Below are 17,195 nucleotides of genomic sequence, written 5' to 3'. Positions count from 1 at the left end.
AGGATAGAATTCTAAAGCCACATTTCAATTTGAACAAAAGTAACCTTCATAAGATAACTGTAGTTTTCCTCTGAGCCGTAGAACTCTTTTTCCAGCTTTGGAGACGTTTACTTACGCATCCACTCCAAGAATGGCTGCTTGGCTAGACAACCACACAGGTCTTCAGCAGAACCCAAAATGATGTCTGTAGGGCCTAGAATTGAAGGATTTATTCCATTCATGTGATCACAGGTGTCTGTCAAGCTAAGTCAGGAATGAATCCTTCTTGTCATGGATTCTTAGAATTGACTTTCCCTCAGTCTCAAAGTAAGGAGAACTTCTACCCTCCATCAAGCGCTGTAAGACTGGTCCTCTGGAAAACCAGTGAACTCCATGCCCTCTTTTGCTCGTATTACTTGGCAGGGTATCTTGAAAAGGCCCTCGTGCTGCTGAAATCAGTAAGATTCACAGCAGTACACAAGACTTCTGTGAGGATTGCTGACAAAGCATTTTGAAGCCATTGCGTGTTGATGTGGACATTAGAGTCACACTAAAGCAGGAAGCTCAGTCTCTTAAGTAGAAAAGCCAGATGTGTTGCCAAACATCCATTTTAGGGGCTCTATCTGAGCAGGAAGTACTATTTATTTTTTACGGCCAAAAGAGTTTTCACTGTTGGTAACCTTTCCGGTTTGCAAAAGATGCTTTCAAAATTGGAATTCTTCAATGATGTCAGCATACACGTAACGAACGAAAAGCCAGGAGTTGGTTGGCTGCACTGGAAGGCAGGCAGCGTTACAAATGGGAAGGATCTAATCCTGCCATCAGTTCCAGTTTTAGTGGCCCCTCTTAAAGTACTGGAAAACATGTGGATGGTTCTGGAGTTGGGGGTGCTGTTCAGCAGAAGAACTACTTGACTTTCTCCCTCTGTACTAAGCTGCAAACCAGCTTACCCCGGGACGGTGGCTTGTGTAAAGTCTCTCCAATGATGACTGTGTTTTCTTCCCTGTTGCCGTGTGATAAGCAGCCTTATGCGTGCTTCAAAAACAAGACCGTTTGGAGGCAACTGTGTTTTAGTTAGGCAGCCTACTCGTAAGATCCTGTTTGTCTGAAATATTTGTTATTTGGAATGTTATAAGGCACTTTTCAAATTTTGTTGACAAAAGCATCTTTGGCACTTACTGTGTGATAAAAGTACTTAATATAGCTTTAGTTAATCATGGCAATTATAAAAGTAAAAACAAGATTTGTAAGCTTTATCACACTTTTTCCCCTGACATTTTTTGATAGATGAGAAAGTAATTGTATTGGCAGGATATATATGTAGACTTTAGCTTATGTTATTGGCAGGCTTCTGGATATCATCACATGGCAAAGAAGATGACTGTTTATTATTTGACAGATAGTTTATAATGTAGCAATAGGATGATTTTATATTACTTGACACATCCATTATCATCCTGTGCTATCTCATATTTACGTGGAGAGCGTAATACAACATATTTTTAAAGTAACAGGAAAGAAATCAAAGAAAAAATGTTTATAACTCACAGAGCACATCAGTGGAACCTCCTAGTGGTGAGAAGTCTCAAAATCATTTACTTTAAGATCGGTTTAAGGAATAAGGACATTTTGCGTAGGTGAGATGGCATGATAGTGTTTTTAAATAGTAAAAAAAATTGTAGAAGAAAGGTAATATTCTTTTTTGTAAGTCCAGAGGGTGTAGGAGGACCAACAGATAAATATTATAAAAAAAGGCCTGTTTCCATTCAATGTAGGGAACATTTTCTAATATTTCCATCTCCCCTCTCCATCAGTAAAATGGGCCACTTTGCAAGACTTTCTCCTCTTAGAAATTAATAGCACTGTGTCCATTTCACCAATAAAACACCTAACCTCTATTATCACTTCTGCTTAATGTCTGACTCCTTCTTTATTTGCCTGTGAAGTCAATCACTGAAGGGAGGCAGATGGAGCATAGCTCAGAGTGTGGGCACAGGGCTAAGTGGGCAGGTATGTTCTATGCTTCAGTTTCTCCATCTGTGAAATGGAGGTAGTCCTCCTCATCTACTTACAGGGATTCTATAAGAATGGAATGAGCTAATGTACCTCTAAAGCGCCTGACAAGTACTCAGATGTCCTGTGCTAACACCCTGCATTGGTCAACACTTAGGCTGAAAGACTAGCTACAAATAATCCAAACAGCCATCTTCCAGCGATGATGGAAGATTTTCTTTGTTGGAGAGGTTATATGGGTAACATAATTTCTAAGGAACATTCTGGAGATGGGAATCTCAGAGAACAGGAATTCAGGGCAGGTGCCATGCGTGTGTAGGGAACACAAAAGCCCCATACTTGTAGGGGACTTCATTTTCTCCCAAGTGTATATCATGGCTGACTCTGTGGACGATATAGCACATTTCATTAGAATATTTTCCAGCTTCCTTTCAGTGCTTCTGAATAGATTAGCTTTTTTCATTTTTATACTTCAGGTTAATTTGTTAGGTTCTGAAAGTTATCATTTTCTTTTTTTGGTTCACTTTTACCTCACTAAAATCTCAGTCTATACTTATTTTATTTGTAATGAGATAAGACACAAACCTTTTGTGAACTTTCTCTGTATTCCAGAATGTGTTCAGTATATCTATGGTAGTGATTTTACTAAAACCCAGAGCATCCAATTTCTAGTATTTGTGAAGAATCGTTTTTTAAAATTCATTTTTGGTAGAAAATGTGGTTCCCTGTAGCTTGAATCAGTTCTGCCACTTCTTACCCAAGTCTTTTGGCTGGTTCCTTACGTTCCTTGAACCCATTTCCTCATCTGTGAAATGGAATTACTGAAAGTACCACCTTCATTGGCTGTTCTGAGGATTAAGTGAAGCAATATGTGGAATATGTTTAGCACGGAGCTGGCATAGACAAGTTCCTTAGGAAGTGTTGGCTTTCCTCCTCCTCAGGAGTATCACAGCCTTTCACTGATCCGTTTGTCCGTGTATATCATCTGTTTGGGTACTAATTTACTTCCCGAAGGACTGACCTGAATAACACAGAGGGTGCAAGCTTAAAGCTTAAAGCTCTCTCACACTAGTGAGTGGATCTGAACAGAATTATGTGCTCAGTACTGGGAAGGTGAGGGCAGAGGGCAGGGAAGCACTGGTCTGGATCAGAACTCAGACTGGCTCCAGAATGGTCTGACTAAAGTCTTGAACTTCAAAAGTGGGACTGGGTTGCCCATCCCAGGAGGTATTTAAGAGGGAAGAGAATTTACATGCTGTAGAGATGAATTGGGGACCTACCCCTTCCCTGTCACAGTAGTGTTTCTGCCTTTCTTCCACCCCTCTTTGTACCCCTTCCAGCCCTCTCCCCCTTTCTCTGGGGAAATAGATACAGATACCTGCTCTACCTGCTCTGCCCAGGGTACACCGTGCTCCTTCCGGTGCCCCCACTTGGGGGAGTGGCGCCACACACAGGATGGGCCCAGCTGAGCCCTTAGGGAAAACTTGGTGAGGCTGACCCACTGAGCCACGACTTACTGCCTGGAGATGTAAAGGGGCTTCTGTCAAGATTGCTGACATTTTAGGGCATTTTAATGTTTTTTAAAATCTGAAGACCTCTTTTGTTTGTAACTGTCAGCTTCTGTTCCTTTAGATTTTTCAGTAAGTATAGAGGGATACTTGAGGTGCTTGATTTAAATGTGTGAGATTCTTATTAAGAATTATTTTCATTTGTTTACATCAGCAGCAACACCTGGAGATCTTATCTGATGTCTGAAATGTCCCAGATGTTCCAGAATTGGATTGTGGTTAATTGACCATAATAACAGCTAGTTTCCTACAGCTAAAAATATTGAGAAAATACCAGTAAAATATAACTTTGTCAGCAGTGGTTGGATATGTAAATACCAAGGTTTAGACCTAGAAATATATTTGGCATACAATTGAAGAAATCTATGAAAGAACTAATTTTTAAAGACTTTATTTATTTGAGAGAGAGAGAGAGAGTGCACGAGCAGGGGAGGGTGCAAGGGAGAGGGAGAAGCAAATTCCCTGCTGAGCAGGGAGCCCGACACGGAGCCCCATCCCAGGACCCTGGGATCATGACCTGAGCTGAACGCAGATGCTTAACTGACTGAGCCACCCCAGGCGCCCCTCTGAGAGAACTATTTGAAACAGCAATGAACAACAAACAAAGAATGTTTGTTTGTTGTGCATTGTAACTTGCAACTTCCAATGAATTACCGTTGTGTGTGGTATTTTAATTGTTTTTATTTTTTCTTCTCATTTTCAGCTTATGGAAAAGTATTTCTGGTTCGTAAAATCAGCGGTCATGACGCTGGCAAGCTGTACGCCATGAAAGTCTTGAAAAAGGCCACAATAGTGCAAAAGGCCAAAACCACAGAGCACACAAGGACGGAGCGGCAAGTCCTGGAGCACATCAGGCAGTCACCGTTCTTGGTGACCTTGCACTACGCTTTCCAGACAGAAACCAAACTTCATCTCATTTTAGGTAAGTGTCCATCGTTGGTAGACTTCTCACGAGAACGCTTTCTCTTGGGTCTTGAGTTGCAGTGAACTCAAAGGGCAGCATACTGCAGACTTAGAAGAAATGAAGTGTTTTGACCTTCATTCTTCTCTTTGTGGTGGCAATTCCTGGAACATCCTGAATTGCTCTGGGTTTGGGACCTCCCAACCTGAAGGAATTTATATTCTTCTATTCCACATTCCTTTATTAATCTTAAGAAATACTTGGGTCATTAGGAGTGTCTGCTTCCCTGGGCAGTGTACTTCCACTTAAATGTGAGGAGCTGAATGGGGAAGTGGGCCACAGTTTCTGCTTTAGGAGTTCTCAGGAATGTCCAGGTTTGGGTGGACAAAGGGATATTTATGGAAATCAGTAACTGGGAAAAATAAAAAAGAACGTCTTCTATTCTTGGAGATGCTTTGCTTTTCTGGTGATAAACGTACACATAAAGGAGATGCCAGTCAGTCAACAGATCACTCCCATTTCTACCCATAGGCACTTTCTGAATCCTTTCCTTTCCCAAATAGAGTTGGACCATCATATATGAACTTTGAAAATATCCTCTGTTACGTGTTGTCCGATTGCTTTGCAGAAGAGTTGCACCATTTTCTGTTCCTACTAATAGTAAATGGTGGTACTGCTAATATTGCACTCTGTCATCATTGACTATTTCATTTGTTACAATTTTAGTCCCATTCTTGTGATAATTTGCATTTACGTATTACGATCTTCTAGTTATCTAACCGTTCTGAGGATTAGATGAGCTAGAATTTCACATAGTGCTCTGTAAGCATTAGCTATTTCTTGAGTGCCTATGGTATGCCAGCACTATGCTAAGTATTATCCATGGTGATCACTAACCCTTACAACAGTGCTGGTAGAGTCCCCCATTAGTGATGTTGAAGGTTCTAGAAGCTGTATTTCCTGAAGTTACATGGTTTGTGTAAACTTGAGAATGAAGGTTGGAACTTAGGTCTGACTCACTTCAAACCTGCCAAACAGTGCTGCCTATATTCTTTGATTACTGGTAGTACAAACAGGTTCTTAAATATATTGGGTAATTTGTTGAGTGCATTTTGGAAATTATACGTGTGTTAATGATGCCTAAAATTGCATTCACTTTTTGAGTCATGAAGTTACACTTCAGGCTCAGTTTGCAATGCTTAGCATCAACTAACAATCCTAAATCTCTTACATAGAGAGGCCACACCCTCCCCTGCCCTGTCACAGTCCCCATTAATGTCATTGTCTGCCTGATGTCCTACAAGTTAGTATCATTTGGCTCTTCTTTCTGCCTCCTATGTGTATCTGCTCAGCTTTGTTATTTACTCATTCTTAAATATGTATTCCTGGAGTATTTTTACCTAGTTGTCAGGGGACAAAGCATTTTAGTACAATGGTTTCAACTCTTCCAGCAGCAGAACTCTTACCCCAAGTGAAAACATAAACGTTCAAATGGAAAACAAAGAGAAATGAGTACCACTACCTGAATCTAAGCTCAAGGGCACCAAGCCCTACCAGTTTATTTCTATCCCTGCCCTACAAGAATTTCCAGGGAAGCTTTAGGAAGTCCATAAAGACGGGTTGAGGAATAATTACCTTGTTTAAGCTTCTCCCTTTACAGTGAACCAGCTCATAAAAGTTAAATCATGTGCCTAAGATCATACAACTGATATAAGCCAGAAGTAACAAGAACGCATCCTCCTAGACCACCCCTTCCAACGCAGCTCCTCTCTGCCCTCTTCCCTCTTCTTCCAGTTCTCTTATCATAACTGTACTCAATCTTTTTTTGTTTCTTTTTACTGCTTATTGTAAATAGTGTAGTTTTTGTAAACCATGTTTTTAATTTAAAAGTAGAGGAATGGAATATTTTGTATTTGATTAAAAAACAATAGTGTTTAGTAGGGTTGCTTTTTCGCTGTTGGTTCTCCATTAATTTTGCTCTTTGTTGGTGGCCCATAAATAAACAAATGCAGAACAAAACAGGAAAATTTGTTTCTCACACCAGCTCAAGAGTAGAATGTAGACTAGAATAGCACCTCGGCTCCCTCATGAGTGAGGCAGTACATTTGAAAAGCATGCCCTCTACTTTCTCTCTGCATGGATATATTTCACATAATTTCTCTTTGTGCGTGTTTATAGTTGTTATTCGACTTTAAAGACAAAACTTTTCAGAATCTTAGAGCAAGACTTCATTATAAACCGTCTTTATGGTTCTATTTGCAGTGCTTAGAATACGCAGTAGGTCAGTTTTCCAAATACTCTGCTGTACCCATAGCCCTTATTTTGCCATAACAAAATACCACACACTGGGGGCTGAAACAACATTTATTTCCTCACGGTTCTGGTGGCTGGAAGGCCCCGATCGAGGGGCCGGCAGTGTTGGTCTCCTCTGAGGGCCGTAAGGAAGTACCTGCGCCAGGCCTCTCTCCCTGCCTGGCACGTGGCCTCCCTCTTGCTGCCTCTTCACACGGCCCCCCGTCTGTGCACCACACCCCTGGTGGGGCTTTTTGTGTTCAGTCGTCCTCTAAGAAGGATACCAGTCAGACTGGGTCAGGGCCCACCCTGATGACCTCATTTTATAAAAGTAACTTAATTACCTTTAAAGATCCAGTCTTCATATACAGTCACATTCTGAGGTACTAGAGGTTAGGGCTTCAGTGTATTAATTTGGGGGTGGGGTGGGGGCACAATTCAGCCCGTAACTATCCCTGAAGTTTATTGATTAACCGACTTTATCCAGTTTTGTGTACTATTAGAGGTTAATAGCAAGAATTTTCATGTGGAGCTCTTCAGGGACCCAGCTGACCTTTTTGTCTGAAGAATAAGTAAACATTATAGATCTTTTTAAAAACCATATTTTTTTAAAACTATTTATTACTACAAAAGCACATATATGCATATAGAAAATATGGGAAAGCAAAAATAACATTTTCACTACCCAGAGTTTACCTCATTATGTAGCAACTGGTTATTACTTAGTATGTATCTTTCTGGATCTTTTTGCCCGTGTGTCTGCCTGCATGTACGTTTTATCAAATGAGGTTGTCTTGTACATACAGTTTGTAACCAGTGTTTTTTTCTTTCAGTTAATGATGTCTGCCTTTCCTGGTTAATAAACTTTCATTTCATTTAATACCCAGTGGTACCAGTTATTTATTGCTCATAATAAACCACTCTACAGTTTAGTTGCTTAAAACAATGATTTATTTTCTCATAATTTTGTGCGTTGGCTGGGCGGATCTCTGCTGGTTTGGCCCAGGCTCGTTCATGCGGTGCTCAGCTAGCTGGAGAGTTGGCTGGGCTTGAAGTGCCAGGATGGTTTTGTTCTCATGTCTGAAAGTTGGTGTTGGCTCTTGTCTGGGCCACCTCTCATCCTCCAGTGCAGCTTCTTCATAGCATGGCAGCCTCAGGAAAGCTCATGAAAGGCTGCCAAGAGGGCCAAGGTAGAGGGTGCAAGGCCTCCCAAGGCTAGGCTCTGGAACTCAGACAGCCTCGCCTCCAACACAAGACCGGCCCAGATTCAGTGGTAGAGAAATAGACTTAACTGTTTTTTGTTTTTTTGTTTTTTTAACTAAGGTATAATAGACATACAGCATTATATTAGTCTTAGGCATATAATGTAATGAATTTGATATTTGTATATATTGCAAAATGATTACCTAAGTAAATCCAATTAATGTCCCTCATCACACATAGTTGCAGAATTTTGTTGTTGTGATGAGAACTTTGAAGATTTAACCTCTTAGTTTCACATATGCAATACAGTGTTATTAATTATAGTTGTCATGCTGTACATTACATCTTCATGACATACTTATTTTTTTTCTGACTTACTTATCTTACAACTGAAAGTTTGTACCTTTTGACTCCCTTCACCCATGTTGCCTCCCTCCCCCCACCTCTTGTCTCTGGCCAACCACCTAACTGTTCTCTATACTTATTAGCTTGGTTTGTTTGTTTGTTTCTTTTTAGAGATTCCACATATAAGTAAGATCATATGATATTCGTCTTTGTCTCATTTATTTCACTTAGTGTAATGCCCTCAGGGTCCATCCATGTTGTCACAAATGACAGGATTTCATTCTTTTTTATGACTGAATAATACTCCATTGTGTACATACATACCACATTTTCTTTATCCATTCATTGTTGATGGATACTTAGGTTGTTTCTATATCTTGGCTGTTGTAAATAATGCTGCAGTGAACATGGGGGTGCATGTATCTTCTTGAGTCAGTGTTTCCGTTTTCTTCAGGTAAATACCCAGAAGTAGCGTTGTTGGATCATGTGGTACTTCTATTTTTGATTTGTTTTAAAGATTTTATTTTTAAGTTAGCTCTGCACTCAACGTGGGGCCCAAACTCACAACCCCAAGATCAAGAGCTGCATGCTGAACTGAATGAGCCCACCACACGCCCCTCTATTTTCATTTTTTTTTTAAAGATTTTATTTATTTATTTGAAAGCGAGAGAGGGAACACAAGCAGGGGGAGTGGGAGAGGGAGAGCAGGCTTCCTGCCAAGCAGGGAGCCTGATGTGGGGCTCGATCCCAGGACCCTGGGATCATGACCTGAGCCGCAGGCAGACGCTTAATGACTGAGCCATTCAGGCGCCCTCTATTTTCAATTTTTGAGGAACCTCCATACTGTCTTCTACAGTGGCTGCATCAGTTTGCATTCCCACCAACAGCACACGAGGGTTCCCTTTTCTCCACATCCTTCCAAAGACTTCACTTCCTGATGAGGAAACTACAAGTAATTTGTGGCTGTCTACCACACAGGTCCATGTTCACTTTTCACTAATTGTCATATAGTATCCTTTACAGCTGATTTGTCCAAACCATGATCCAGTCCAGGAACACTCACTTGGTTGTTAATTTCTTAATCTGGAGCATTCCCTTTTTTGTATTGGTCTAAGAAAATACCTTGTAGTATTTGTTAGCCTGTCCCTCTCTCTACTGAATTCCAGTAGTTGGGAAGTTAGATCTCATCTTGATAGATTGACATTAAATGTTTTAGCTGGAATAAATCATAGGTGATACTGAATGTTTCATATTGTGTCACGTCAGGAGAAACCTATTATCTGGTTGTTAGTAATGCTGAGACTGAATTACAGAGCTGACAGTCTGCTCCCTTTATATAACAGGGCTGTTTTTTCCTTAGAAGTGCAAATAACTTGTGTGATATTTTGACATTTTATGGTTTTAACAATTAACACTCGATAATTACTTAAACCATTTTTTTTTAAGATTTTGTTTATTTATTTGACAGAGAGAGAGAAGCAGCGAGAGAGGGAACACAAGCAGGGGGAGTGGGAGAGGGAGAAGCAGGCTTCCTCCTGAGCAGGGAGCCTGATGCGGGGCTTGATCCCAGGACCTTGGGATCATGACTTGAGCTGAAGGCAGACGCTTAACCACTGAGCCACCCAGGCGCCCCTTAAACCAACTATTTAATTGTGAGTTGCAAAATGGCGATTTTCTAAATCTATCATTTATTCTGTATTTATTGGCTGGCATTCTTTTGTCAGGTACGGCCTTTTTTTGTCATTCCTTGGTTACCCTGAGATACAGTTTCTAATGGAAAGGCAAGAGTCATTCCCTTACCTGTCAGTATTGAAAGTAAGAAGTTAAAAAGCTAACTCAAATGGGGCTGTATTTCAGGGTCCCTGATACCAACTCCTGTCAGTCATAACCAGAGGTAGCTTGCTCTGCTTATTGTTCTGACCGTTTTTTTTTTCCACTTAGCAGTGTATCCTAGAGCTCATGCTGCACAAGTTCATAAAGATCATCTTGTTCTTTTTTATCGCTTCATATGCAGTTCTGTTCCATAATGTGCGTGACCAGTTCTCTACTAGAAAGGGCTGTTCCTAATCTTTTACTTTGTTGCTTTGGGTATAACTTGCACATGTCATTTTCCACTTGCATAGGAAAAAACTGTACTTGATTTCCGGAAGGAGATTACTAGATCTGTATTTTGCATTTATCCTTCCATAGGAGTTGTAGCATTTTATGCTCCTGCCAGCATTGTATTGGAGTGCCATTTCTCCACAGAGTATCGTCACACTTGCAGGTATTTACCTGTCTCATAGATGAGGAGCGGCAGCTCCGGGTAGAACTAATGTGCATTCTTCTTAGTGAGAGTGAACATCTTTGCTTATGTTTAAAAGGTCATTTTTTTTTCCTGAGAATTATTTATTTGCACCCTTTGGCCATTTTTTCCTTAATTTTTGAGGAGCTCTTAGAATAACCATTTGCAACATGCGTTGTAAAAATTTCCCTGCTTTCCATTTGTCTCTTGACTTTATGATGTTTTTACCATGTAAAACATTTAAATTTACGTGTAGTGCAATTTATTTTAAAACTATTTTTATGGCTTATGGATTTTCAGTCATAAGCCATAAAAGATCTTCTCAACTTTGAGGTTATAAAGGAATTCACCAATGTCTTTTTCCAGTGCTTGTATAGTTTTATTTTTTGCATAGAGTATTTTGATACATGGGAACATAAAATAGTATCCAACCTCATCTTTTTCAAATGGCTCCTAGTTTTCCCAGCACCATTTAGTAAAAAGTCCAAGTTTACACTGACTTGAGGCTCTGCCTTTCCCATATTTTAAATTCTCATATATATATTAGGGTCTGTTTCTTGATTCTTTGTTGTGTTTGGTTTGTTGAATCATCTGCCATAATCATGCTATTTTAGTTTATCAGAGTTCTACAGTGTGCTTTAATACCTGGCAAGGCTAGTCTCCTTTATCTTTTATTGCTCTTATTTTTCAGAATCTTTTGGAGGCCCATCATGTTTGTTTATTTTTTAACAAGAACTTTAAAATCAAAATGTCTAGTTCTGGAGCAGGGGGAGCTTGTTAGGGTGGTTTTCATTGGGATTGTTTTGATTTGATTTGATTTTTTTGAGAGAGAGAGAGAGAGAGAGAGAGAGAGAGACTGTGTGCAAGGTGAGGTGGGCAGAGGGAAAGGGAGAGAGAGAATCTTAAGCAGGCTCCACGCCCAGCACAGAGTCCAACGTGGGGCTCAGTCTCACAACCCTGAGCTCACAACCTGAGCCAAAACCAAGAGTCCAATGCTTAACCGAGTGCACCACCAGGTGCCCCTTCCTAAATTTTTTAAAATTTAAAATAATCCCAGGGCACCTGGGTGGCTCAGTTGGTTAAGCATTGGACTCTTGGTTTCGGCTCAGGTCATAATCTCAGGGTCGTGAGATCGAGCCCTGCATTGGGCTCTACACTCAGCACAGAGTCTACTTGAGAATCTCTCTCCCTCTGCCCCTCCCACTCATGCTCTCTCTCTCTCAAATAAATAAATAAATCTTTAAAAAAATTTAGGGAGAATTGATACTTTTATAATACTGGTTATTCCTGTTTTAAGAACATGGTAAATCTCATTTGTTGAAATCTACTTCTGAGACCTTCGGGAGTATTTTGTCATTTTCCTCCTACCCAAATTTCTTAAGTTATTCTTAGATATTCTGTCATGTGTTACTGTTGTACACGGGGTCTTCTCTTCCACCATACCTTCTAGCTGAGAACTGACAGTCTTTGTACATTAATTTTATACCCTGCTGTCTCATTGCGTGTTCTCACCCTCCCGCAGCGCTTGTGTCCCGCCCTGTTCTTTCTCAGCCTGCCCACAGCATGCTGCTTGGTCTTATCTCTCAGTTTTGCTGAAGGAACAGGTTATGGAGGTTTCTAATCATTCTTGCTGTTCTTTAGGACATTTGGGGAGCACATCTAGGTTGCCACCACACTCCTCCTAGGATTCCTGGCTCACTGGGGATTTCTTGACCAGTTTCATTTCCTTGGGATAACATTTGCCTGATTGGCACAAGCTTCTCCAAATGATAAGATTCTTATAATGTCAGTATTATCTTGACAGATACTTACCTTTGACATCTGTTGGCTATGGAGTATAGTATTCCTCTCAGAACTGAGTATGTACAACTGTTTCCTACAACACCCTTTCTTTAGTTACCATTGCCTTCCATTCATTTCTGTTGTTTCTCCGGTCTTTTATCTCAGGGCTCAGGCACGGGTGGCTAGACTTGTCCTCCCGGCTGTAATTTGCTGAATGATCCTATAAAACCGTCTGTTATAAGTCACATTTCTGGTTGTTGTTTTTTTTTTTTTAATTCTACATCATTAATATCTTCTTAGGCTCTGTTGCAGTTTATATCTAATGGCATCATATAGATTTACTGGATTTTCTCCTTTATATTTTTTTAGCCTTTCCAAATCTTATAACATGCAGATCATACTTCCTTTTAATAACTTTTTCTGTACCTCTCTCTGTATAGTTACAACAAGAAATATACAAATATTTCCATCTGTTTTCTCTCTCTCTCTCTCTCTCTCTGTCTCTGTCTCTTAAAATTTGTATTCATTTTAACTAACAGCGGGAGGGACTTCTATGTGGAAAATGATCTATAAAAACAATTTTTCTTTTGGTGTTCTCTGATCTGTTAGTGGTAATTTTGTCAAAACACCAGCTGATTTATGACTGTAAACTACCAGATTTATCAGTAGAATTAAGACATTAAATAAGACAGTGAAGAAGCAAATCATGAAAGGTTTTACAAAGGTGATGCCAAGGAGCATTGTTAATAACGAATGCCACCCCAGCCTTGTAGACAGTTCTGTCACTGTGAGTCATCCTTTGAATATGAATTAAAGGTATTTAAAACATGAAAGTTTTGCTTTTGAGTATTAATGTCTCTTAAAATTTACAACATGAGCATGTTGCTGAGATGGTAAGAGTTGGAGTGGATCATGATACATTGCAGTCAGTGATATGTAGCAAAACAGACAGTAACTGAAGGGGTTTCTTGCTTTGAAGTGAATATGACTGATTCATACAGCACTGATAGAAATGTCTTAGAACTTTATCATGATTTTGATAAGCTGGAACACATTCGCAAGGAGGTGCTATTAGAATGTTGAGCTAAAATCAAAAGAAAGAAAAAGTAAGATGACTTTGGCATGACGTTAAAAAGAAATTATTTTCAGGTGTGTGTGGTACATCATGTTAAGACTGTACTTGAGACACAAGACAAGACAAGGCACAGTCGAGAGATTTGGGTGGTCTGGAGGAGGAAGAGTAGATGGAAATGAGAACCAGAATGTGTAGAAGTTAATGTATTTGAGGCCAGTCTGAAGGAAGAGAAAAATTTGTAGGAAAAAAAAAAATAAAAGAAGGCCAAGTAATAGTGTGTGGTAGGAGTAGGAGGGGAGAGCAGACTATGGGACTAGAAGCAGTTAGCTCTTTGGAATTTGCCACCATAAGAAGAAACGTGAGAGAGAAATGCTAAATAAGAGAATTTGAGCTTAAAAAGGTTAGAGGGATGCCTGGGTGGCTCAATCAGTTAAGCATCCAACTCTTGATTTCAGGTCAGGTCATGATCTCAGGGTCTTGGGATGGAGCCCCACATTGGGTTCTACCCTGGGCATGGAGTCTGCTTAAGATTCTCTCTCCCTGTCCCTCTGCCCCTCCCACTCGTTCTCCCTCTCTCTAAAAATAAAAAAATAAATCTTTAAAAAAAAAGGTGAGATGACAGAGGTCAGAGTATTCCTGGAAATAAGTAGGTCTTTGGAGAATGAAAGCAGAACTAGAGGATCTTTCTTTGAAAGGAGATGTAGGATTTCACCCTTCTTTTTGTCTGTTCATTCAGCTTCGCCCCCCTGCCAGCTGATTTCCATGAGATTGCATCAACAAAACGTAGCCTTAAGAAGTTAGCCCAGCTCTTTTCATGGTTATCTTTTTGCATCCTCAGTGGAAAGTAGTGCTGTGTAGGTCATTTCTGTAATCTTCAGTAGCATTTGAAGACTCATCAAACTCAGTATCTTGAGTGGATTTCAGTTTCTCCACCTGTTAATAGAAGTATGTAAACGAAGAACAGTGGAGAGTTTTCTGGGTTCAACAGTAAGTCAAGTCAGACGTGCAGAGATCTTGAGTTACTGAAACTGTCCTCCACCAACTAACAATGTATGTTCCTTCTCAATGAAGTGAATTTGTTCCATGTTCTTAATTCTCTTATAGCATGACTTCACAACAGTGATGTGCATGGTGTGAACAGAAAAAGTTATTGCAAATACTTAAAAGTGACTTTGAATACCTATTTTTTGTTTTGAAATGGAAATAAAAAATATGTATATAGAAAGTAATAATTGTGATTGAGAGCAGATGCTGTTTACTTTCATGTTAATTCCTTAAGATATGTTTTCCCAGTCTTATTGAGATACAATTGGCATATAACATTATATTAGTTCAAGATGCACAATGTAATGATTTGAAATATTTGTATGTTACAAAATGATTACCATTGTGAGTTTAGTTAACATCCATCACCTCACATGGTTATAAATTATTTTTTTTGTGATGAGAAATTTTGAGATCTACTCTCTCAGCAACTTTCAAATATACAATACAGTATTGTTAATGAGAGCCCCCATAAGATACTCTCTGAACTATATGAATAATTTTCTGTCTTAGGGGATTACTGGAATCCTGGAAATTTTGTGGGGATCTTCAGTTCAAGTTCTTAAGATTAATTCGTTGTTTTAAAAAATATATTTACTAATTTAAAGGCTACTTCTCTCTCTTCCAATCTCTACCCACCTTCCTATACACACAGAGAAGACAGACAGACAGACACACACACACACACAGTGTGTTATTCTAAATCCAAGAAGGAAATGTGATTGAGGATGGGGTAGGCTTACAATAACAAAATGAAATCTACTTGCTCTTATTAAGTATCTGTGTAAATTGTCATTGAAATACATAAATTACATCCCTTATATGAAAAAAATTGACCTAAATTAAAGGCACATCATTCTAGTAAAATAGAGAAAAAGATTTTTATTTTATTTTATTAGTTTTGAGAGAGAGTGAGTGTGTGTGTGTGTGTGTGTGTGTGTGAGTGTGTGTGTGAGCATGGGGAGGGGAGGGAGAGGGAGAGAGAGAATCCCAAGCCGACTCCACGGCCAACATAGAGCCTGACATGGGGCTCGATCTCACAACCCTGGAATTATGACCTGGGCTGAAACCGTAGCCAACTGAGCCACCCAGGCACCCTGAGAAAAAGATTTTTTTAAAAGAAGCTATGTAAAGAATCTGGCATTGCTATTTTTAATCATTTCCTACAAGGACATATCCATGCATTACAGTACTAGAATTGCTGCACATTGGTAGAAGTCTTTAGCACTGTAACTTGTTACTTCTCTAGATAAACTTCACCCGAACTTTTGGGTGAAGCCTTTTCCCCCCCACAGTCCATGGGCCTAATATTGAGCCACTTTAGAAGCATAGGTGCCCTCTGAGGACTCTAAAGTAGAATACATAATGGCTCATAGGAGAGATGATATGCACCTTCCCGTTCTTCAAGTTCACTGTGTAGATTGCCAGGAGGATTCTTTGGGATATTGACCCCTTTGGTACAAGAGGTGAACTGCATCAAGATACTGTCAATTCTAAAGCTCTTCATTCATGCCGCAAATATTTGCCCGCTTCCTGTGGGCCCAGTGCTTGGAAATGGTAGCAAACCACCTAGACAAGATTCTTGTCCTCAGGGCCTTGTAATCTAAAAGGGGTACAGACATTAAATAATTTAGCACACAAGTAATTAGTTGAAGTGAGTAGTTGGAAGGAAATGCAGAGGGCATTAATGAGGGCATGTAATGAAAATACCTAGGTCTAGTCAGGGTTGTCAGGGAAGACCTTCCCAGAGAAGTGACATTTTCAATGTAATTCAAGAGGAAGAATAGAAGGTAGATGAGCAACAGGAGGGGATAGGGAAGAACGTTGCAGGCGCAGGGCTCCATCTAGCATGCATGAGAGCCCGAGACTGGAAGGAGCCTTAAGAGGGCTACCAGAAGGCCAGTGTGAATCCAGTGGAAAGAGTACTGCGCAGCGTGATTGTGAGGTCAGATCCTGCAGGGCTTTTAGATCTTGGAGTCGGAGGTACTTATGTGAACTTGAGCAAGTCCCTTGGTTACAAGCATGATCTATAACTTACTAATGTCTCTATTAGCCTTTTCTGCATAACAGACTAGGCCAAATTAAGTGGCTTTCACACACCGGTTTTGGGGGAACTACGTTTGGGCTCGGCTCACAGGGATGGTTCTCTCACTTTGCTGTCCTTGAAATCCTTCTCTTGGTTTGCAGAGGGCAGCTGAGTAATAAATTTGTATTATTTAGAGCCACCAGGTCTGTAGTAATTTGTTAAGGCAGCAATAGGAAGCCAAAAGAGGGTAAGTAAGGAGAGTCAGATATCCACATAGACACTCTTAAAGAAGTTTTTCCATGAAAGGAAGAAGAAAGAGAAGATGGGACATGCAAGATTTAGGGAGAATGGTAGTGTGTTTTAAAATGGGAGAGATTTTGTGGTTTTGAATTTTCACATTATTTGTGTGATTTCTGAGTTATTTTTATGCTTCTTAGAGACACAGCATCAGAGTGCTCATCTGGCACTCCAACTACGATCACATGAAAATCTTTAAAAGCAAGTTAATTGCACTTGAATAAAAATCAGATCTCTCTGCAACTTTAAAACTTGATTGCACTAAAATATCAATTCTATAAGAACATTTCTCTTTAGTTTAATACTAAAACTAATTATACCCTACTAGTACTTTATGGTAATATATGTTAAACATTTACAAGCCTTGAAATTATGCTTACATTGAG

At 39.8% G+C, this 17,195-nt stretch overlaps 1 protein-coding gene across 1 annotated transcript in view; it reads left to right on the top strand.

Moving 5' to 3' along the window:
• The window catches only part of RPS6KA5 (ribosomal protein S6 kinase A5), a 177,802-nt gene that overhangs the window by 68,857 nt on the left and 91,750 nt on the right, over positions 1–17,195 (top strand). The window contains exon 3 of the mRNA XM_025869468.2: positions 4,264–4,482. Within this exon, the coding sequence (XP_025725253.1) occupies positions 4,264–4,482 (219 nt within the window). The remainder of the gene's footprint in view (positions 1–4,263; positions 4,483–17,195) is intronic.

This window comes from Callorhinus ursinus, unplaced genomic scaffold (assembly GCF_003265705.2).
Source record: "Callorhinus ursinus isolate GAN/ISIS: 27379988/994484 unplaced genomic scaffold, GSC_fseal_2.0 scaffold8, whole genome shotgun sequence".
Lineage (NCBI taxonomy): Eukaryota > Metazoa > Chordata > Mammalia > Carnivora > Otariidae > Callorhinus > Callorhinus ursinus.
Note: the sequence above shows the minus strand (reverse complement) of the source record. Positions and strands in the feature narration are given on the sequence as shown.